At 45.2% G+C, this 24,079-nt stretch overlaps 1 protein-coding gene across 2 annotated transcripts in view; it reads right to left on the reverse strand.

The window, feature by feature from the left end:
- The window catches only part of LOC144140839 (papilin-like), a 41,684-nt gene extending 18,571 nt beyond the window's left edge, over positions 1 to 23,113 (reverse strand). For both annotated transcript variants that reach the window (XM_077672347.1, XM_077672346.1), the window contains exon 1: positions 22,945 to 23,113. In XM_077672347.1, coding sequence (XP_077528473.1) covers positions 22,945 to 23,014 — 70 coding nt within the window. In that variant the 5' untranslated portion in view covers positions 23,015 to 23,113. The remainder of the gene's footprint in view (positions 1 to 22,944) is intronic.
- Positions 23,114 to 24,079: the final 966 nt, after the last annotated feature.

The following is a 24,079-nucleotide window of genomic DNA, read 5'->3' on the forward strand; positions in this document are numbered from 1 at the left end:
AGAGGCCCTCGCTATGCATGTAGCGAATCAGAAAATGGGAAATGAGGGACTCGTAGAAATAACACAGAAATAAGGGTTGGCAGTCAAGAACACCTCGGAAAGCAAAGGGGAAGTTTTGTTAGCTCATTGAAACAGATAAAGAATTTGGAAAGAAAGAAAGAAAGCGAAGAAAAAATGCCCGCCAGGTGGGATCCGAACCCACGACCTCCAGAATACCGGTCTGGTGCGATAACCACTACGCTACCGGCGGGGCGATTTTCTCCCCCGCTTTCTGGGGTATTTATGTCGATGTAATTTTGTTCCTGTGCTTGGGGGTGGTAGCCAGCGCCACTCTGACTTCTCGGGGTGAAGGGGACCTTCTTTTTAATCCCCGCGCCGTGACTCGAGTGTCTACGACATGTCGAGAGTGGTCAACCAGCGTTGAACCCTCTTATGCTCCCTATGGCACCAAGACTGCCAGAACAGAGGCCCTCGCTATGCATGTAGCGAATCAGAAAATGGGGATTAAAAAGAAGGGGATTAAAAAGAAGGTCCCCTTCACCCCGAGAAGTCAGAGTGGCGCTGGCTACCACCCCCAAGCACAGGAACAAAATTACATCGACATAAATACCCCAGAAAGCGGGGGAGAAAATCGCCCCGCCGGTAGCGTAGTGGTTATCGCACCAGACCGGTATTCTGGAGGTCGTGGGTTCGGATCCCACCTGGCGGGCATTTTTTCTTCGCTTTCTTTCTTTCTTTCCAAATTCTTTATCTGTTTCAATGAGCTAACAAAACTTCCCCTTTGCTTTCCGAGGTGTTCTTGACTGCCAACCCTTATTTCTGTGTTATTTCTACGAGTCCCTCATTTCCCATTTTCTGATTCGATATATGCATAGCGAGGGCCTCTGTTCTGGCAGTCTTGGTGCCATAGGGAGCATAAGAGGGTTCAACGCTGGTTGACCACTCTCGACATGTCGTAGACACTCGAGTCACGGCGCGGGGATTAAAAAGAAGGTCCCCTTCACCCCGAGAAGTCAGAGTGGCGCTGGCTACCACCCCCAAGCACAGGAACAAAATTACATCGACATAAATACCCCAGAAAGCGGGGGAGAAAATCGCCCCGCCGGTAGCGTAGTGGTTATCGCACCAGACCGGTATTCTGGAGGTCGTGGGTTCGGATCCCACCTGGCGGGCATTTTTTCTTCGCTTTCTTTCTTTCTTTCCAAATTCTTTATCTGTTTCAATGAGCTAACAAAACTTCCCCTTTGCTTTCCGAGGTGTTCTTGACTGCCAACCCTTATTTCTGTGTTATTTCTACGAGTCCCTCATTTCCCATTTTCTGATTCGCTACATGCATAGCGAGGGCCTCTGTTCTGGCAGTCTTGGTGCCATAGGGAGCATAAGAGGGTTCAACGCTGGTTGACCACTCTCGACATGTCGTAGACACTCGAGTCACGGCGCGGGGATTAAAAAGAAGGTCCCCATCACCCCGAGAAGTCAGAGTGGCGCTGGCTACCACCCCCAAGCACAGGAACAAAATTACATCGACATAAATACCCCAGAAAGCGGGGGAGAAAATCGCCCCGCCGGTAGCGTAGTGGTTATCGCACCAGACCGGTATTCTGGAGGTCGTGGGTTCGGATCCCACCTGGCGGGCATTTTTTCTTCGCTTTCTTTCTTTCTTTCCAAATTCTTTATCTGTTTCAATGAGCTAACAAAACTTCCCCTTTGCTTTCCGAGGTGTTCTTGACTGCCAACCCTTATTTCTGTGTTATTTCTACGAGTCCCTCATTTCCCATTTTCTGATTCGCTACATGCATAGCGAGGGCCTCTGTTCTGGCAGTCTTGGTGCCATAGGGAGCATAAGAGGGTTCAACGCTGGTTGACCACTCTCGACATGTCGTAGACACTCGAGTCACGGCGCGGGGATTAAAAAGAAGGTCCCCTTCACCCCGAGAAGTCAGAGTGGCGCTGGCTACCACCCCCAAGCACAGGAACAAAATTACATCGACATAAATACCCCAGAAAGCGGGGGAGAAAATCGCCCCGCCGGTAGCGTAGTGGTTATCGCACCAGACCGGTATTCTGGAGGTCGTGGGTTCGGATCCCACCTGGCGGGCATTTTTTCTTCGCTTTCTTTCTTTCTTTCCAAATTCTTTATCTGTTTCAATGAGCTAACAAAACTTCCCCTTTGCTTTCCGAGGTGTTCTTGACTGCCAACCCTTATTTCTGTGTTATTTCTACGAGTCCCTCATTTCCCATTTTCTGATTCGCTACACACACATATATATATATATATATATATATATATATATATATATTGATATATATATATATATATATATATATATATATATATATATATATATATATATATATATATATATATATATATATATATTTGCAATTATGATACTTACAAAATGGTGTTCTTCCTAGCAGCACATTTCTCGAAACGGTAGCAGCCTGCATTCAGTGCCAACATTTACAAGCACATGTGTATTCGCCATGGTCAGCCTGTGTGTCTTTGTGCGTGTGTGTGTTGGGGGGGGGGGGGGGGTCGTGTTTGAAGAGAAACGAAAGCCGCACTTCGAGAAAAGGCCGCTTCTAACTTCTGAGTTGCTATCGCGGCCATTACGTAGATGCACTACTTTATGAGCTTCATCCTCCTCACGGACCTTACCCCCCCCCACCCCATCCCCTCCACCTTTAGTCTCATCAGCGGCTCTCCGAAACATACCTGCCACAGTGAGCTTCAGGCGGCTGTTACACTCCCTCCATTAAAGTATATGGTTCAAAAGCAAAAATATCAGCCAGCCTACAAACACCCCTTTACACACGGGTGAACTCAGGTCATGGCTTGGAACCTACAATAATCTGCACATCACTTGTGACTCAAGCCGCTCCACTCCCTTGTTACCACCCATTCACTGCCCGCCGGCTCCATCTTATCTCGTTAGCTTCCTCATAGCTTGGCTGCTTGTCGACTTCAGTAACAATGTAATTTCTCAACGACTGGGAGCAGAACGCCGAAAAGAGAACTCAGAGAAGCAGCCCAGCATCGAGCGTCACCTCAATCAGAAAAACATGACTGGCATTACATTATCTTCTTGTAATCGAATGCTTCGACTTTAGCCATTTTTATTAGCAATGGTGGTCTATGTTCTTTTTTGTACCGGTTTTAAAATGTACCAATCTAGCGCCATACTCCCTTCTTTGTTAACCGTATTTTTAATAACCAAAAATACGTCATTAAACAAAATCAATCTAAGAAACGCTGCAATTACTAAAACTAAAAAGGACAAGGTCATCGGAAGCACACCTAAATGAATAAGCAGCTGTCACGCGTAGCGGCTAACTACTACAGCAGCAGGTGCAAACAATACACGTGTTTCCTTCGTCACCTTGAACGTCATTTGTATACATCTTCACGGCAGAGATAGTTAGCAAGGCGCATCCAACTTTCAAAATATGGTGGGAACTGCAAGAAATAGTGCCAACTAATTGAAGTCGCCACGCGTGTTCGCCAGTTCGTTGCCTCATTTTTTTTTCGTCTTAAATATTGATTCATCTTCCCCACCAAAACCATCCGCATCTGCACTCTTCGTGACTTGGTACTTATTTTTTCCTGACATTTCTACCCGACGGTAGTGGGGTCCAACGGAAAACATTTTTGATAGTGTAAGTAGCTAGTTCAGCTGGTACGTTTAACTTCGTGCGACAAGAACAGCGCGGGCGTCAGCCCTACTGCCGAAGCACTATTCCTTCGATAGTCCTGTTTGCTTAGCATCCTTGTCTGCAAGTAGCATATGGTACACATGCTTTAGCCCGTTTATGTTCAAACAATGGTATCACAAGACCCGAAACAGCGACTGACAGTCATGAAAAGGTGTCTCTGAAGCAGCAAGAGTGCTTCTAACAAAAGAATGCTTGGGTAAGACCGGACAACAAAAGTGAACGAGGCGACACATGTGTTCTTATTTTTTCACATTTTCCATGAAGCAACCACCTGTCCACTGTAGGGGCACAAGAGTCACTGGGAATACAAAGTGCACCGCGACTGCAGGCTAACTTACACTGCAGTCAAGGTGACCTTCCCATTGTCCGAACGGTGCCTTTTAAAATTAATACGAAAGTTATAAATGACTTATGGAGCGAAGAATCCGGCATTGGCACGCGCGGAGTCTTTAAATTGAAATGGCTCTATACACACGCGACACTGTAAGTTTCATAGCGCGGACTGAGCCTCACTAGACCACAAGAAAAGGACACGTATTTTGGCCTTCGGAGAAACAAAACACTTGGAGAGTGCGGTGGTAGCACCTTCCCCAATTTTCCGTGCGGCCAAGGTGAAACGACGCGCATGCGCCCCACTGGTCTCACCAAGTGCCGCAGCAGCCACCTGATAGGTAGGCCGCTCACGACGGCTATAGGATCTCAGCAATATCGCCCTAATAACTCCCATCTACCACCAACTTCGTAACTAGAAACTCTGCAATATTACACACATCAATGTAACGGCAAAACTCGCGAATATAGAGCGCAGAAAAATTCAAAGCATTCGTTGCATCGCAAAACACGAAGTACCAATGAGCGGCTTCAAGTTAGACAATATTTCTATCAAATTCCCAACATATTTACTTGGGCGTTCAGCCTACAGTTACTTTTGAGGTGGGCGGATCAGCGCTTCGCTATTTTCCTGTTTTCTGTCGTTGTTTGCTTGACCACGGGGTGAACAGAGCGATCGTTAACAAACAAAACGGTATTTATGCTTTTTGTTTCACGCCTCGCTGCAAGCAATTGCCTCGAGGTATCCCGTGTGACCTCCATTGATTCTGAATACGCGACAATTCACGGAACAACGTTTCCTCAAACACCGATTCATCGAAGGCATGTTCATTTCATCTAAGCAGATTCATCGAACCCCGTTTCGTCAAAGTGACGTCGACCGTTTCATCAAATGCTGTTTGGAAGTTTTGGGAGCGATTCAATTTCTGCTAGAAAATTTTAATATTGTTCAATCAACCAGAAATGCATAAAGCACTCCGTAGCATTATTATTGCATAAAAAAAACGTGCTTTTTTCAACCAGAAGTCATCGTGACTGACCATTTCTGCGGCGATTGTTTTCAATGAGCAACAGAAGGAACGCGCTTCGTTCGGGTGACGCGTCCTTTGTATTATCTTTACAAAAGTTTACCTTCTATTACTCTCTTTTAGGTTTTCTGAAACCCTGTATTTTCAAAGTGTTTTACAGCACAGATTGCCAGAAGGCACAGATTTTGGGTGCGCTCTACAAACTAATCAACCTAGGTACAGAAATGTACAAGTTTATTTTGCAAGATAGAAATTAGCTGTATACGTAGCTACATTGTACAATGCCATAAAAGCGTACAAGAACGCACTCACTGTTTTAGATGGTTAGCAATCGCCCTCAAAAAGTCTTTTACCGGCACGATTTGCCGGTCGTTGGAGACGCGCTTGAGGGCCTCTTGTTTGACCAGTAAAACATTTATCTGCTTTAGCGGCTGCTGGCCTCGCAGAAGTATTTCCAGACAGTCGTCTAAGATTTTCACTGCTCTTTCATGCGGCAAAAAACACCGCGTCAAATGCTGGGGCGTGCGATTCAAACAACGTTAGAAAGCCTGCTGTGCCAGCTTTCTACCTATTTATTTTCTTCTGGCCGCCCATCTTGTGTGAATACTGAATGGACCAGAACGTGGGGGAAATCAAGGTGACGCGCATCAGCAGTGCACAAGGAAGCTGGCGCGACTTTCCACGACGTAGTTCTTTTCGAACACGCACACCAGCCTCGGGGTGGCCGGTGGAACCTCCTCCGCTTCATTTAATCGAACCTCTGCGAGCGGACATATTTTTAGAAATTCGAGGAGTAACTCTGGCCAGTTTACGCACCCGTCGAGTTCTTTTAGGTGCACGCAGGAGGGGGTGACAGGTAGGGGGCAGGAAGGCCAAAGCATAGAGTTGTCAACCGAAGACGGAAACACTGGCGTCGCTTCAATAAAATACTACATCCTGCTCATTCGGACGCACTTAGAAACATTTTGAAACAAGTACATGCTCGAATACAGACAAAGAAACACAATCGACCAGATTTAGGCGAAATGCCCAGGGTGGAGTGAGTTTCTGCGAAACAAAATGCGTTTTTTTTCCTTTGCAAAAAAAAAAAAAAAAAACCACAGTCCTCCGGACGGTACTAGCTGGGGGAAAAACAACAATCTAATTTATTTCTATCCGTTCACACTGAAGGCCCTGCGTCTATGTGCGTGACATAAATCGATGAATTGCCCTGGATGAAAAGTCCTCTAACCAAACTGCGTTCTCTGAAACAGTGTTCAACAAAACGGCTCTAATGAACAGGTGTTTGATGTAACGGCGCTCGATGAATTTTCTGCAGCCCATTGACCCTACCATGTACCGGGCGTGTGCTCCCAGTTCGGTATTTTTCGGTTCGGGCATGCGCTTCCCGTTCGATAATTTGCTGCTTCAGCAAAACCTTTCCATACTCTAAACTGCACAATCATACTACTGTCAACGTCATTATTGTGCGAACAGGAAGGATTTACATGAAGCCAGCAGAAAATTTTTCCCCCCATACTGCGCTGAGAATTAGCGAAAATATCAACACGCAATTGCAAATTAGGCGCAACTCGTGTTTTTGGTGCCCGGTATCAACACAGAAGGTTCTCTGCGCCCTCAGCATCGCAGTAAGATTAATAACGCGGAGATATTTATGCTCAGGCAGGTAGGTATTGCACTCAAACCGTTGAAGATGTATTACAGGAATTATGATTTATGTCCCGTAAGCTCGTAACGGCTTGTTTAGACCCCATCAACGTACGTGCAAACCCGCTTTGTATAATTGGAATTGAACTTGCGGACCATTATTTTGTTGCGTGCTCTTTCTTACCAAACTCTTCCCCCGTGTGCCGAGCCGACAGGAAAACAAGTATTTCAGTCGTTGATCCAAGGGCACTTGATAGGCAAATCGCCCACTACGAGTGACACAACTTTGCATGTACTATGGCGGTCACACTTAGGGCCATGGAGGAAAGAAAGAATCCCCAGTGCACTTCCTTTTCCTTTTCACCCGACCACCTAAGAAAAAAATAGCTGTGAGCTGCCGTATACGTCACAGTACCGTAGCAACGTCCAAGCAACTGCAGAGCGATAAATGAAGGACTGTAAACGTGCGCACGCTTCACTTAAAAGCAAAGAAACAATGCACTCGCCATTTGTACAAGTGCGGCACGCACACACACAGCTGGCTGGAGCCGCATCTTTTCAAAGTGCTACGAGTTGTGCCGCGCCTCCGCCAGATGGCGCCGCGGGTCCCGCGACCGAGAGAAGACGCAGTGAAACATCCCCCTCGCGAGGGGCACGATCAAATGCAGAGCATTTCAGGGGGGGGGGCACGACGTTAAGTAGTTTGCGTTACGTTAATGTTGTTGCACTTGTGGCAACTGCTGACGAGAGAGCGCTCGTCAGCAGTAATTTGAATGAGTCAACGATATAAGGCGCGTTCGTAGCGTCCCATTCTGTGTCGGCTTTGTGGCGCAGTGGGTAGAGCACCATCTACATTGCGTTCCACCCGCAGGGTCGAGGGATCGAAACCGGGCGCCGGTTAGTATTTTTTTTATATAGTAGGGACAACGACGGTGCGGACTACGGACGTCAACGCGGGTGACATCGTGAGTTACTGAAATGCTCTGAATTTAATACCCAGGAGAGGCCCCTAGCATCCCAATGCATTGCAAAATGTGTGCAAGAAACAAGTGACGTCATTTCTAATGAGCCCTTAGACAGTGTGGCCTAATTGTTTTACGGCTGCGGCAGCTAAATCTAGGAAAACGGACATTTATTTGCGGTGCTTTAACTGTGGCTGCCTCGTTACGCTGGCAACACAGCGCAGTCGCTCTGTTGCCAGCATAGCGAGGCGCCTATAGCTGATTTGACAGCGTTTCTTCTACCACCGCTTTCTTTGTGGCCTAATGTTCCTTCGAAGGCAACGATGCGATGGTTAGTATTTGGCGTCGTCGGTGAGCATAGTTGCCGTTCTTTGCGGCGATATCTCGTAGATTCCGCGAAGTGGTTTTCCATCCTTGCCGGTCTGCCGGTGAGAAAATGCCTTTTCTCAGCTTCGGCAAGTTTTGGAAACCCGGCAACCCGGCACGCAACAGTGAGGCGTCTTGCACACCACTGCGGCAACTTATTCACCTAAAGTGAAATTCATCGCAGCTGAGACGTGGCGCACAAAGACCGACGTGCTGTACGTACTCAAACACTGCTCCCGTCGTCGGCTATCGTTTTCGCGAGCCACCCGTCCTGCGAACGGTTATGGACCCGGAAACCGCAGAGGAGAATGGCAAAGGTCCTGGGCTCAGTGCGCTTATTGACATGGTGGGTGCGGCTTCACAAACGTGATGTTAGGGCTTCCCTTAACATTTTCTTACGTGTCTCCACCCTGTACGGCGGACGCGTGAATCGGGGCGCCCTATTTCATCCATGCTTAAGGTGAACACGGGACCGCGTGGTGCGAGCTACTACTACATAGTGCATACTCACGGCCCCTCGCGGAAACAGCGCGCATGCGCGTTGGGGGGGAGCACGGGGAGAGGGGGGGCAAGGAGAATAGATCTCGTCAGGCGGCCGCGCTTCGCCTGCTACCTCCGAGCTCCCGACGCTAACGAAGCAGTCGACGTTGCCAGTGGCCGTAGTGAACGGCAAAAATAAATACTGCGGCGCTGAAAAAAAGGTCACAGATTTCTTTTACGCACCGACAATACGGTGAATGTAGGAACGCAAGAACGAATCATGGTCTTTTCCTATTGCACCCCTAAAGATCCCTAGCACAGGCCGTCACCACGAGCTGTCGAACGTTTTCCGCTCTCGAAAGGCCTGACGATGCTCCTCTGACTACGAACCTCCTTTGTAACCAAAAAATTGAGTCTCGACCGTACGATGCTTAGGTTCCTTGAGATTTTTTTGTATCTTCGTGAGTTTTGTGCAAGGTTGTCAACAACCGTAGCTTCTAGTTTACTTCTTAATTTGTGTATTTTCTGTCATCTGCTAGCTATGTATTCGTAAAACACTAGGTTTACTTCGGGTTGTTAAGGGGCTTTGTTAAACAGGAGAAGCTAGATAACCCGCAACATGAAGTTATTCAGTGACGCCTCCAGCCCGGGAGCATAACGGGGAAGCTAGCTTCTCTATTTCAAAGAACGTTTATTTCACGGCCCAGCACCGAACACCGATGACGTGGTAGTGTCCCGTTCTTGGTCTTCTGGTAAAACACACACGCAACTTCCTCGTCTGGGTGGCAGTTACAGTAATATAAGTTGTGGAGTGAAGCCAACGAGAACGCTTTCCGCTCTCACCCCCAAAATGCGTTGAGAGGGGCGGAATGGCAGCTAAGAATAAATCTTAAGTTTTCCGCTTATCTTCATGTCTAAATATTTTTGCACTGTTTATATACTACCGAACAGAGCAGTAGCGCTCTATAGTAACGCAACAGACGTATTGCGGCAGGCGATATCCCGTAAGTGGTGTGGTACCAACATTGTGCCCACGTACAGAGCGGCGCGTCTTTCAGAGGGAAAAATAAAACAAATGCCGAGTGTCCTTTCAGAACTCTGGTTAGGGCACAACAGTTACGCTAGCTGCAAATCGTGGGCCCGGTCCTCACTCCATGCGTGAGTTACAGAAACTATTTGGGCAAATCAAAATGTCCTTGAACCAGCGACGACGGCTGTAGGGATGCTTTATTTGCTCCCAATAGGGCCTTCGAGAAGCTGCGCTGTAGTTTCTTCAGCCACGTTGGTTAAAGTAATTGCTACGCCTCTGCGGCTCCGACTTCTCTCTCAGCCCGCAGTGACAGCTCGTGATAGCGATCTTCACGGCTGCAGAATGACGGTGCGCGTTGTAGGGAAAGACCGCAATTCATTCTTGCTTCCCTGCATCAACCGTTTAGTCTGCGCGTAAAAGAAATCTCTGATCTCTTTTCCACGCCACAGCACTTCTTTTTGGCGTTCACGGCAGCCACTGGCTACGTGGACTGCTCCGTGAGCGCCGGCCGCTCGCAAGCACCCGACGACGCGCTGCCGCCTGGCGACGCGATGCGCGGTACACGCAACGCGCATGGGTGCTGTTTCCGCAAGGCGCTGTTGGGATGCCCCAGCAGTTGCTCGCGCCACGTTCTTCCATGTTCGCCGAAGTTTGACCGCCACAGTAACATATCTCCCTGTAACATGCACGAAACGTTCTGAATCTTACTCGATGAACTGAAGAAAACTCCAACACGAAGAGCTGAGGTAAGGCAAAGAAACAATAACACAAAATGAATGGCAAAAGAAATCCTTGTCGCCATTAAAGAAAAAAAATATCCTTTGGGCTCGAGCGAAACGGGCCCTACAAAATGCAATGCTCAGGACAAGTTCTAAACAAACTCGAAATAAGATAAATCTGATAGTCCCTCTCGCAAAACGCAACCACATGCAGAATAAGTTTGAACATGGGCGCTTTGAGTCTGGGAAAACTTTGTCCTTAATTAACGGCATGAGAGGCTCAATGTACAGTCCAGCAAAAACGAATACCTTTTTGCCATTTTTCTGTTGATGGACCCAGTATTGCCTATAGTTTCAACAGATATTTGTTCGCGGGTCACGGCTGCTGCCCGAGAAATCCCCGGCTTTGTATGTTGCAGATTAGCGTTGCGATTCGGCTTATCCGCCACTACTCAGTGAAGGTGACCTCAAGTCAATTTTGTTTACGCTGAAAGCCAACACGTCGCCTGCACATGATGGTATTTCGATAAAAGTGCTTCGCAGAAATTCTTAACACATTGAAGCTGTTCTTCTTTCCCCTTACACTTGAAGAGGGCAATAGTTTTTTCTTTACTTCGTCCGGTTATCGCACTAAAATTAATAATTACAGACCCATCTCGGTTCTCGCTTGTATAGGACAGATATTGCAGAAACACGTGTTAAAGGAGTACTGACACTAAATTTCAAAGCAAAGATAAAAAGCTTTATTTGTATATAAAGATAATCGCTCGGAAATTTAAACCGTAACTGTTAAGCAGAACATGTTTTAAATCAATTTTAATCCTTGTGCGCATGACAACGATTATCTGCGTCATCGAGCGAGCTCATGGCGTCATCTGCGCTTCGACACAAACGGCCGACCTCGGGGCTCCCTTGACGTATCGAGGCGGCCGCGGTGCTATTGGCGCGCGCTTTTACGTCTTGTGCACACGTCACAAATTTTGGGACTGACGTCGCGTGCGCCTGCGAAGAGTCTGGCAGGCAGGGCGCACGCGCGCGTCCGCTATGCCGGAATCGGCCCGGGTGCTACGAGAAGTGTAGTCAAATACGCCTGTCCGTCATTGCGGCTGCCTGGGTGTCCCCTTGAGCGAAACCGAAACTGACATGACTTAACGGAGCTGTAAGCAATTATTTATGCTGCGCTCGAAAATTTATTGCGCTATTTTATGATTTGTGGGCTCGTAGGCACGTATACTCTCGAAAAAAAAACGTAACCAAAAATTTTGTGCCACTACTCATTTAAATGGTATGACGGTTTAGTTGAACTTGTGATGTTTTCTCCCCATTTTAGCATGGGTTTACGTGAGGCCGACTTACTCACACTTTGCTCGAAGATTTTTCTATTTATCAAACCATACTTTGCGTCATACCGAGATTACATGTGGACTATTTGTCGATGTCAGTAAACCGTTCACGGCCTGGGCCATACCCTCTGGCTAACCAAATTACAAAACTTGGATTTCGGGGCAACTTTCTAGCTCTATACTTGAAAACATCGTGCTAGATAGAACTCACGATATTTGTCTTTGTAATTTTCAAGCAATGTTCTCTTATAAAGACAGGTGTGCCTAAGGGAACTTTACTTAGTCCACTGATGTTCAACTTCTTTGTTAACGACCTCGCCTCTGGTGTATCCTCTTCAAACGTTCAATACGCCGATGACACAATCCCGACTTTCTCCCACATGGTTCCAAACAAAAACTGAAACAGGCGTTAAGGCACATGCGTTACAGATCTGCACATATTTCGTGAATGCTGGATGGCTATTTGTTCTCGGTTGACACTATGTCGTAGTAAGTTTTATTAGAATTTACAAAACCGCTTGATGCCTTCCAGGTTCTGCCAGGCAAGCCCGATGCGGCTTAGGGAGGCCTTATTATGTGCGTCATTTGTTTGACTATTAAATATTAATATTAGTAGTAGTAGCACTAGTAGTAGTAGAGGCAGTAGTAGTATAGTAGTAGTAGAGGTAGTAGTAGTAGTAGTAGTAGTAGTAGTAGTGGTAGTAGTAGTAGTAGTAGTAGTAGTAGTAGTAGTAGTAGTAGTAGCGGTAGTAGAAGTAGCAGTAGTGGTAGTAGAGGTAGTAGTAGTAGCAGTAGAGTTGGAAGTAGTAATAGTAGTAGTAGTAGAGGTAGTAGTAGTGGTAGTCGAGGTAGTAGTAGTAGCAGTAGAGTTGGTAGTAGTAGAGGTAGTAGTAGAAGTAGTAGGAGTAGTAGTAGTAGAAGTAGTAGGAGTAGTAGTAGTAGTGGTAGTAGGAGTAGGAGTAGTAGTAGTAGTAGTACTAGTAGTAGTAGTAGTAGTAGTAGTAGTGGTAGTAGTAGTGGTAGTAGTTGTAGTAGTAGTAGTAGTAGTAGTAGTAGTAGTAGTAGTAGTAGTAGTAGTAGTACTATAGATAGTAGTAGTAGTAGTAGTAGAGGTAGTAGTTGTAGTAGAGGTAGTAGCAGTAGAAGAGGTAATTGAGGTAGGAATAGTAGTAGTAGTAGTATTAGTAGTAGTAGTAGTAGTAGTAGTAGTAGTAGTAGTAGTAGTAGTAGTATTAGAACTAGTAGTAGTGATAGTAAAGGTAGTAGTAGTAATAGTAGATGTAGTAGTAGTAGCAGTAGAGTTGGTAGTAGCAATAGTAGTAGTAGTAGAGGTAGTAGTAGTAGTATATGTAGTAGTAGTAGCAGCAGTAGAGTTGGTAGTAGCAATAGTAGTAGTAGTAGAGGTAGTAGTAGTAGTAGTAATAGTAGTAGTAGTAGTATTTTCCAGCCAAATGAGGTCGCTAAAAAGCTAAATATTTTATTTAAAAAAATAACAAAGAGTGCTCGAAGAGGCATATTTGAAGAGATGATTCGCAAAATAAGGAAAGGAAATGGGCCAATCCAAGTAAATAAACAGCATGAATATAACTGTAAATCACGACGTGATGTGTTTCATAGCAGTTATCTGTGATGTGTTTCATAGCATTTATCTGTGAATCTGGAAGGAACATAGCCAACGTCGGCGGGAGGGCTGTTTTCAGCATACGTAGTTTGTACAATTATTGTCGGTGGGAAGCTTAACTCGCAGTTGCATCATTAACTCCGCTATGATGTTTACTAGCCGACTTATTAGCACAGCTATAAAAAAATGTAACTCACACAATGGGAAAACAAGCACTCTGGAACATGTGTATCTGTTTTACACGTGACAAGTGAAATAAGCCTTCGGTAAAAAGTAAGACCTTGTCTGGGACATTAATCTGCAAGAAGGCTTGTTATTTTCTGCTTTTTATACAACATCAATCATACAAAAGCAGTGGGGATTCACTGGAATACTGAGATGGCAGTGTAATTCATAGCAGAAGGGGATAGCTGTAACGACAGTCTGCAATACTATCGTATATTCCCTCTGAGGGCACTCCTAATGCCGCAGGATGTTCTGGGCAATCGTTGAACTCCATCCACAGTCTGCAGAAAATTCATTTGGACTTAACTACGAAATCCGGGGGCTGACATGCATTGTACATGGGTCTGCTTTATGGACAACAGGAAACCTTTTCACCAATTTAGGGGTTTTTCTCCTACAAAAACTTCAGAATAGCACTCAAATACTAGTCGGCGTTTCGCTAAATTCCCAGTTCTTGTTAAACAAGATAGCATTCCAAGGAAACTTAGAATTACAAACATGAGGCTACTCGGGCCTACAGTGAACCATTAGTGCCAGATCATCAGATATAAATTACCTAGCGGGTGCAACAAATAAAAACACGAAGTCGACCACCTGGAATCAACGCCTCCCTTGTCTTTCTCGGATAATTATGGTAGATAATGTCGCCGTCACTTTCCACGTATATTATCTTCTCCGAATCGCTTCCAAAGAACTGGAACGGCAAGCATACTCAGTAACCAAACGTAAAACTGGGAAAAATACGATCGCGTACAGATTTCCGCGGAGCGTCCTAGCTAATGTAGTTGCCTTTAAAACTTGTGAAAAACGCAAATCACTTGACTCGAAAATGTTTGCACATTCCGGAGCAACCCGGTTGTAAAAGCAAATACACGAAAACTGGTGTACGCCTAAAGAATCTGCACGTGGGTGACGGGCGTTCCTTAAAAGCGTCGTCTGTTTTCACTCCGGGAGCAACCGAAACAGCACTCCTCTACCCGGAACTCGACGGCGCATTTTTGCAGTAATTTATTGGCCCGCCAAACGTCTCTCGAGCCTCGGGTGCCAAGAGAGAAGAGAGCGTAACGTCCCGGAGCCAAAATAACTGACCCGACCGCTAGGGCGTGCGATGACTATCAATACGTAGATATCGCTCGCTCCTGGCTCCGTGCCTCCGTTTCGCGGCATTGCGACACGACTGTTGTAAACGGCGTATCCGCCCGCACTCAATCGCCGCTTCTGAGACGCGGTTTCAGGGTGCGTAAAATTCTCGTCTGAGTGTAACGCACTCACGCGTGACGTAGCTTTTCCCGGGTTTTTCAAGTATCCTTCTCCGCAGCGGAACGTTCATGCCTATCTCTGCTCCATTTTTACCGTGATTGCGCACCGTAGCGACCATAGGACGTGGTACTTGTCGCGCTATAAATGAAAAGCTACGTCAGATAGACGGGGAACGTTCTTGCGGTATTACGCTGAAGTTTCGTAAGCGTCAGCAGGTTTTGTGGGAGCAGAATATTGTTTTGCTTGGTAATTGGTTACAGACCATTGCGCAATGTAGATGTAGTTCACGTGTCCCTGTCACACGCGTGGGATACATAATATGATGCAAATGAACGCACCAAAAATAATATGGGGGCCTTTATAAGTTTTTCACATACAACCGCCCACTTCGTCAAGCAAAAAATCACATTGATTGATTGATTGATCGGTAGATTGATTAATTGATTGACTGGTTGATCCTTTGATTGGTTGATTCGTGGATTGTTTGATTGATTGATTGACTGATTGATTGATTGATTGGTTAGTTGCTTCGTTGGTTGGTCGGTTGGTTGGTTGGTTCGTTGGTTGGTTGGTTGGTTGGTTGGTTGGATGATTGATTGATTGATTGATTGATTGATTGATTGATTGATTGATTGATTGATTGATTGATTGATTGATTGATTGAAGGGTTTAATGCGCCGACGCAACGCAAGGGATGAGGCACGCCGTAGCGGAGGGCTCCGGATTAATTTTGACCACCTGGGGATCTTAAACATGCGTCGAAATCTCGTACACACGGGCGTTTCTGCTTTTCGCCTCCATCAGAAAAGCGGCCGCGCACCCGAGAATCGAACCCGTGTCCTCGTGCTCCGCAGCACAACGTCTTAGCCACTGAGCCACTGCTGCGGGTCCGTGAAAAATCTGTTTAATAAAATGCCTAAGTAACTTCTGATAGCTTCAGAGCGGAAGTGTTTTCTAACTCTCGTAGTTCGGTTGTGAATAAGATAACTATAACGACAACTGAAAGTCTTATAATCTCCATTTATATTTTTCTTTTCAGGTTTTAAAGAATACTCGTTGTTTCGGAAAATGCTTTCGGGCTGTGTTTAATCTCATCCGTTAAACTATATGACGCGACCGCAAAACAGACATTGTCCACATTAACGTTGGGGTAGCTCAGCGTAGGAATGCAAAGACTCAAGTTCCTCGCTGAAACAGAGTCGACCGAGTGGCGATAAATGGCCTATTTTTCACAACAGGGTGCTCTAAAAGCTATTCATAGAAGTTGTAAGCAATGCTTAGAAGCATTGACAGCAGAGTTACACTGTATTTAGGCGGAGCTTTTCTAAGCATCACCGCATAGCTGTGTATAGGCACAATTTAAAGCTGAAGCCATAAGGCTACCTCCTACGCTCACGTAGAAACGACGGCAGAAGAGGTCCTAAACACGAGCCAGACACGGGTATTCAAACAAACTGTATGGGTGGCGACACAAAACAGCGCCTACGACGAGTGCGAGAAACCAGCGTACAACAAAGGCGCTGGCGAGCAACTAAAAAGCGTTTTGTGGGCATTCAGGAATTTCTTTTGAATATCGGAGCAAGCCTTGTCTTATATTTGATAGGTGGTACCAGAGGTATCTTCTCTTCATTGTCATTTTCCTGCTTGGTGCCATTAGCATGGGACGCGTTTTTCGTAATTGCTCGCAAAAAATTTTGGTTCGTAGTCAGAGCCAGTGTTCTCTGCTCTTTTCTCCTCCATTACCTCAGCCTTGTTTTATGTTCCCATGATTAACCAAGTCTCCAAGGCTTCTTTCCAGAACTGTCTTGCAAATTTCATAAACAGTGATCACGCATTTATTTATTTATTTATTTTTACTTATTCATTTATTTATTTATTTATTTATTTATTTATTTGTAAATTCTGCAGTCTCTCTCGAGATGTTTTGCCGGGTGGGTATAGGTAAGTAAATAAAATACATACAAAACAAGGCAACAAACAATAGAACATAACATGCACAACAACATGATCATTTCGAGGCCAGTAATTTATTTTTACCCAATAATATGTTATTATAGTGCACAGTATTATGGTAGACAAACGTAACAGCAGCAAATAGATACAAATGTTTTTGGAGGTATTGGCACCTGGATAATTGGTGTCCAGTTTAGACAACAACAGAGTGATTTTTAACATTGAAATACTTCCGTTACTAGGATTTATTTTACAAAGAAGAAGAAATCTGAAGTTTTTTCTAATGAAAATGTGGTGAAAACATTGCGAGTTGCATCTGAGGATAAAGCAAAAAATGGAACTGCTGATGCTCATATTATGGAAAACGTTTTGCTTGACATAAGTAGGAAAGCTTGTTGTACGCGTTGATAAAATCATGAGCCCGTTGGTACTGGTGATGAAGTTCAATGGGCTGGCACTGATACGTTCATCATTGTTGGTTTGACCTTGCTTTCAGAAAGAAGAGAGCAAGGAAATGTTGTTTCTGAGAAAGAGTTTCTACCAACACTTACGCGGCCAAATACTGGTTGAAATTGACAATTGGCGGAATGTTCATCACAAAATAGACGAGATTATTTTAGGTTCAGGTTAACCTGAACGTAAAATTTTAATTTTTACTAAATAAATTTCTCAAACGTGCACTCTACACGACCTACTCACATTCTTCACAGAAAGTATGCAGCTACTCACGCTCAACATTTCATCGTTTTTATTCAAGCGCGAACTCGCTTTTCCAATACCACGTGACAGACTTCACAATGCCTCAGGTACATCGCTAACGTCGTTCTAACAGGCAGCTGATTAATTGTGATTAATGATGTAGCATCAGTCATTTATACTGATCTCTGCTAAACCCTGAGCCCAGTGAGCGGATCCTCACCTTCTCACAAAACCCATACTTCCAATGGGCAAATATTGCGAGGCTGAGACTGAGACAATTATTACGGTTGTCTATCCGTGAAAGGGGCCATTAAGACAATACACATGTTTGGTTCATTCGAAAGATTGCCTCGTTAAAATCCTACTGGCACCCCTTTTAACACACACTTCGCTCAAAAAAGCTATATAATTAGAAAAAGAGGGAATGGCCATGCGAGCCACTAGCTCATTTCCCGCAACAGAATCTATGATGTCATACCAGCCAGCTCTGCGATTGGCAGAGGCCGGCGAAAGCAAACGCAAATTAGGCAGAGCCTTTAAGCTTGCCGAATGAGTTATTTGCGCTTAAATTGAGGGCACATTCTTTTTATAGCAGGAAAAATGGGGTATAAGCTTTGGAGGTTATGAAACCACACGTAAACATGGAAGTACCGATCCGTACTGTTCTTGGTACTGCGCGCACTATGCTTGTTTTAGCTGCACAGCAGTTCGCCGCTTTCGAGTTGTCTTACACGCTCTGGCCGATTGGCTTAAGCGAACTTGTCTTACGTGAGTCGTGACACCCCTGTTTGTCGCGGATAAACCATGTACAACGAAACGATTACTTTCTACAGTAGCAAAAACAAGCCACGTGCAAATATGGTCAAAAAACAGAGCAACGGCAGACAACGGTCCGTGCATCAGTATGGTAGCGCCATCTGGGAAGACCGACGGCAAGCACCGCTGCAGCCGAATCACGCAGTGGAAGTTCGTCTGTATACGCGCGCTTATGACTTTCTTTCTGACGTCCCGAAAACGCACGATTTGGCGGGAGAATCAAAATTATAACCTGAATTGCTTAATTTCTCAATTAATACGGAACTATTTGCTGCCTGCCAAGCGGTAGGAGCAGTATAAAACAGGAAATCTTTCGATTAAAACAAACTTGTAGTTTGAACTCATGGCCGCTTTAAAGTGTCGACAGAAGACGAATGCATACGGAGATCGAGGTAGCAGTGAAGACAGTAGAGTATAAATGGACAGTAAAGGATAATGGCATGACATACCACCTTGAGACGAGGAACGGTTACCTCTCTAATCAAGACAAAACGTCCCGTCACATGTATGGCGGGATCTGATTTTGTATGTGAGGGTTTGTGTTTATTAATCCTTTTCTTTCCTTTTGATTAGTCATGGCCACAAAAGATTACAGCGCTCATCTACGACAGGTGGAGGCAACTTAGGTGGAGGGTGGATATGTGACCAGTTCATAGACTTTTTCGCTGTCTTCACCAACCACGGTAACGAACGGATCGGGACTTGGTCACCTACAGATATTTTAATGCAATAGTTTTTAGAACATCGTCCCCGTCGTGCACGTAAATCAGTTCTGTGCTCTGACGGATTGCGATCAATTATAAATCTGGTGCGTAGGCTAGAGGTGGTTGTGCTTATGGATCCACCCTTCAGAGGCCTTGAGGTAACCTAAGGCCAGCAGCATCGATGTCATATCGATGTCAACGCGTCTGTGTCCAAGGCAGGAATGTTGACAGTTTATTGGTGTGTTCCCCATAATAGAGGTTGACAAAACCCAGACTGAGCCCTAAAGCTGTACCCAAATAGTTTGCTGTTTTTTTATTTTACGACCAATATTTAGCATACAATTCCATCGACAAAATTGTACGATAGACAAGAACACCAATAAAAACCCAACCAAATTTCTGCTATTTTGATGGTGAGAAGACAAAGATAAAGAACTAAAGAAATTGGAATATTTGGGAAAGCGATAACAACCTGAGGCACCGAGAAGTGCGAGGAAGAATAAAAGGAACTGCGAACGCAAAAATGCAGACAAGAGCTAGAGATAGCCAGGTTGCACGATTAGGTATGAACTTGGCATGAATTCAGGAAAAGTGTTCCGCATGGCTTCGTGCAACGAAAGTGCAATGGAAAACTAGAGCGTTCGGTTTACAAACAGAACAAAAGAGTCTTTATTTTGTTTTTGAGATTATCCTTGCCCAATTCAAGATGTTAAAAAGCCCTCTTCGGGTAAAGAGTTGTTTAAAATGAGATAAAAGAAGATTTAGTTTCCCTTGAACTTCATTTGCTGTGAGAAGGAAAAATGTTCCCACGCAGGAATCTTTCAAAATTCTCGCGCCAGCAGCGTTAAATTTTAGGCCACGGAAAATGGAGAAAATGTAATGAGTCTGCGCAATCCACTCACGCGCGCTTTCTGAACTAAGATTACTAGATTACTTGTCTCAGAGTTTCTCAATGCTTTTGAGGGACTCTGCTTGTGTGAAGCTCTGAGCGGAGTGCGTTTGCTGTAATCTAATCGCGAGCGTACACTTTATCGGTGCAGGGAACTATGTATCCGCGACAAAACTCTTGCGCAGGCAAAGTCGACTCTTGCAATCACGATATACGACGTACCTCGCGCTAAAAGTCCGTAAGGACTGGGAAGCTAGCTACAAAAAAACTGGCAGCGTATCTGCTCCTTTCGTTGCAAATGTCGAGGCAAGACGATAGCCGACTGGCGCACCTGGCAAGTAAATGGATCCCTTTTCTTTCCCGCTCACCTGTCACGCTGTTCCTCTGCCGTCTCGTTCCTCCCAAGATACACGCTTGAGGCTTGCTGAAGTCAATTTTAATTTACGGCATTCCACTGCTCCAAGTCGGGTACATCGATGCCAGCGCGGCCGTATGGCGGAGACGCGCGTGAATCGAGCAATCCGACTACAACACTCATAGAACCCCGTTGCCCTACTCCACGAGCGTTCCAAGCCGAACGCAGAACGAATCAACTGGAACCTTTTGTTGTAGTTGCCGTTTGATTTTTTGTAATTGCGTCAGGTAGCGCAAGCAACAGCAGGCGACGGTTTTCTGCAATTGATGTAGTATTTTATTTGGTAAAATCAAGCATCCGTAAGTTTTTAAATAAAAGAACACTGCAAATATCACTTATGTATTGAATTTCTGTCTAATATTTGCTAGTGTCTCGTTCTTATTCCACAATGTTCACAAGTCTGAACATTAACACCGGACCTACACGTTTAGATTTGCATGTGAGTATATAAAACTATTGCGCAGCATCTGTTTCACTTTGACCGGCTGGCTGAATGGAGTGAAGGACAGACAGACAGACGGGCAGACAGACAGACCAAATTTTTCCTGTTCACGTAGTCTAAGAAAGACTATCGTCTTTACCAAGCGTCGTTGTCCCATGTGCGACCCACTTGGTGAAGTAACCTTGGTAACGACGATGCTATGAGCAAAGGCCGGTAGAACCGCCGCCGTCAAAAATCGCGACCATAAAAGCGAACTCAGACGGCCAAATATGAAATGAGTGCTTCGCCTTGGACGAGGTCGGACTTCTACGTCATCGCAAGCCGCCGAGCCAACAAATAATTCTGTCTCGTCGGGGTAGACCTTGTGTTAGCGTGAGCGGATATGCTACTATTTTGGACATGCCTCTACAGGAACTACAGAGTAGATTTCTGACACAAACAAAACCACATTCAAATCCATCTCAGGGGCTCTTTAAGGAACAAAAAGAGAGCGGAGTGGGTCAGGGAAGAAACGCGTACGAAAGACGTATTAGCAGAAATTAGGAAGACAAAATGTGCGTGGGCAGGGCATGTAATGCAAAGGCAAGATTACATAACCGTTGGTCATTAAGTGTAACAGGCTGGATCCCTAGAGCAGGAAGGAGTGGAAGGGAAGGCAGAAAAGTAGATGGGCAGATGAGATCAAGAAGTTTGCGCGGAAAAGTTAATCGCTGTTAGCACAGGATCGGTATAAATGGAGATTTGTTGGAGAGGCCTTTGCCCTGCAGTGGGCGTACATGATTATCACGATAATGATGATGGTGATGATGATGATGATGATGAAATTCTCTGGTTTCTACGGGAAAATTTCTGCGGCTGTACTATGATTCCTCCGAGTGTTATGGAAGCTCCACTGGTAATGTTATTTTGTACAAAGCAACCACGCTTCGACATGATGTTTTTTTTTTAGCGTTGGAAACGAAAACACGTTTCAAGCCTCGACAACTTCACTTGACTTTCGAGTTTCTACTTAATGAAATTCCAGGAGAACTAGACCAGTAAAACATCCGCCGCAGTAGACTTGAACAAGAATGGATCGCGAATGGCTCATTCAAAGATATAGCTTCAGAATGCGGACGAAATCGCCTGAACACGTAAGCGTTCAAAAAAAAAAAGGCTGCTATTTTCTGCGGGGACACATCATGAATTGCATTACAAACGGACATAATTGCTATCTCCTAAACATGACTCGTCAGAACCGTTCATGATTGTGTTACACGTGCTTACAAAACCAGGAATTTTTAACAAAATGACTGCGTGCTCTGCTGCGGAGGAAATTTAGACGCCATGTTTCAGGTAGGTTCGACACTCCTACCACGACATATCATAAAGTAACCATTACACATTACTCTCTCAACGCGCAATCTAAATGCATTTTGTCCTAAAAACTACAAGAATGATAAATAACTAGTTATCAATACCCTGGCTACATAAAATTCAAAATTTAATGCGGAATACTTCCTACCGTTACCTATTAGCGAAAATTGTTCACAAATGCGGCGAGCTTTGCAGTTATTTAAACTTGAATATAAGCAGCAAAAATCAAAAATAGTTTCTAATTTGACGCTATTTTTTGGCGTACGGTGGGATTCCCACGTGTATATTAAAGCAGGTACTTTAGTACGGCATGCCTTAAATACCATCAATGCGCTTGCGTTGTAAAACCACGAAATTTCATTTTGAACATTCTAAGCCCTATTTATTACGCCATATGATAGAAGCGACCCTTAGAGGTTTTGCAGAATAACCAGCAAATCAACAAGCGCTAGAGGAAGTTTAAATATACTTATTTTGAATCTCTAAAAGTTTGCGGAGTTGGTTTTTTTTTGTTTGTTTCATTAATTACGTTCCTCCAATAGAATCGTCGGCGCGTAAAATGATTTTTTAAGCAATGTACTCATAGCTCGAAGTGTGAGGTATTTTTCTTCTGTTGTTTATCGACTGACAAATTCAATTTTCATGACGAAAAATTCTGAGGTGTTAACACTAACAGAAGCAGCTCTTGCTCTGAAATTTGATAGCCAAGCTAAGCATTTAAACAAACAAATAACCTTAGAGGCGTACTGCGCATGTACATACGTTAGCCGCGTTCGCTACCGCTAACAGTCGGAACGCCCTACGCCATCAATTAACCATAGCAGTCAACGAAACTTGTACGCACGAGGACACACACACAAACACACACACACGCACATACACACAAACACACTAATGACAACCACACTACGGTAACCTAAGTCGGAATGCCGCACTACTCACAGAACGTCTCGTACTCAGCCCCACTGGCGCAGGCGGCGAGGAGAGCGCACATCCATAGCAGCGACCTCATTTCTCGGCCAGCGTCGACGCTCTCAACACCATCTGGCCGCTCCTAACACTCTCGGCGGCGCGAGGAGCTTGCGCTTCCCGCCAGCAACTTTCTTGCTCTCTTTTCTTTGTATCTTGCCCCTATCTTGGTCCGTTCCTTCGCGCCCCTTCAGTCCGGCCGCCTCCGCATCCGAATGCTTCTCCATCTTTCACCCTCGCCCTCTTTTTTGGCAGCACAATACAAACGCTTGCGGACGCCTCTGTTTTGCGACTTGGCGCTCATAGGCTCTCTTTGCTATGCAAGGAATTGTATGCCTTACTGTTGGTGACCTTGTGCGCAGTAGGCCACGTACGAATAAGCGCTTACGTCAGAGTTGGATACAGCTCCAAGCAAAGTATTTTATCTTCCTGGCTCAATTGTTCCAAATTTTAAAAGAAGGGGGAGTCGAACTGCACATATGCTGGCTTTTAAACTATTTTTGTTGGCGTAAAAGTGATCGTTGTGTCACGGAACCTTATGAACGTGACGTTTATGATTTTACCACTCGGGCTGTTCACCGAGGATTACCCTACTCGTGTTAGACTATTACGCCAATACGACGTGTTGTTGAACGAGTCGCTGAATCATAACACAAGGTTTAGCGCAATGAAGAAGTAGTAAGTTACTTTATGTAGACAATGACGCCAGACAGGCGTCGTGGGAGTTGCTATACCCCACGCATGGTTACTTATCTTGCGCTATGACTTCGCAAACAATGCGCACGCTCGAACTCGTACACGTGCATGTAGGTGTGTAATTGCGGTAGTACCAGGCAATGCCCAGTTGGATTACTACCCTAATGACAGTAATCTGTATCACACGTTGTGAGTCATTTCTTACTTGTCATTATCAGTTGCCCGTGAGGATCTACACAATTTAAATCTGCCGCCTCAAGTCAACGCCTGAGCGGACCGTCGCAGCAGCTTGCACTCCTGCGCGGAAGTCCAAGATGGCTGCTCCCAGAGTGACGAACGCACTCCGTTTTATCTACTGAAACCGCAGTGGCAAAATCGCCAAAGCGCTCCCGAATAGGCTAAGATATCACAC

This window comes from Haemaphysalis longicornis, unplaced genomic scaffold (genome assembly GCF_048455015.1).
Source record: "Haemaphysalis longicornis isolate Haplotype H1 unplaced genomic scaffold, Haemaphysalis longicornis Haplotype H1 scaffold_52, whole genome shotgun sequence".
Lineage (NCBI taxonomy): Eukaryota > Metazoa > Arthropoda > Arachnida > Ixodida > Ixodidae > Haemaphysalis > Haemaphysalis longicornis.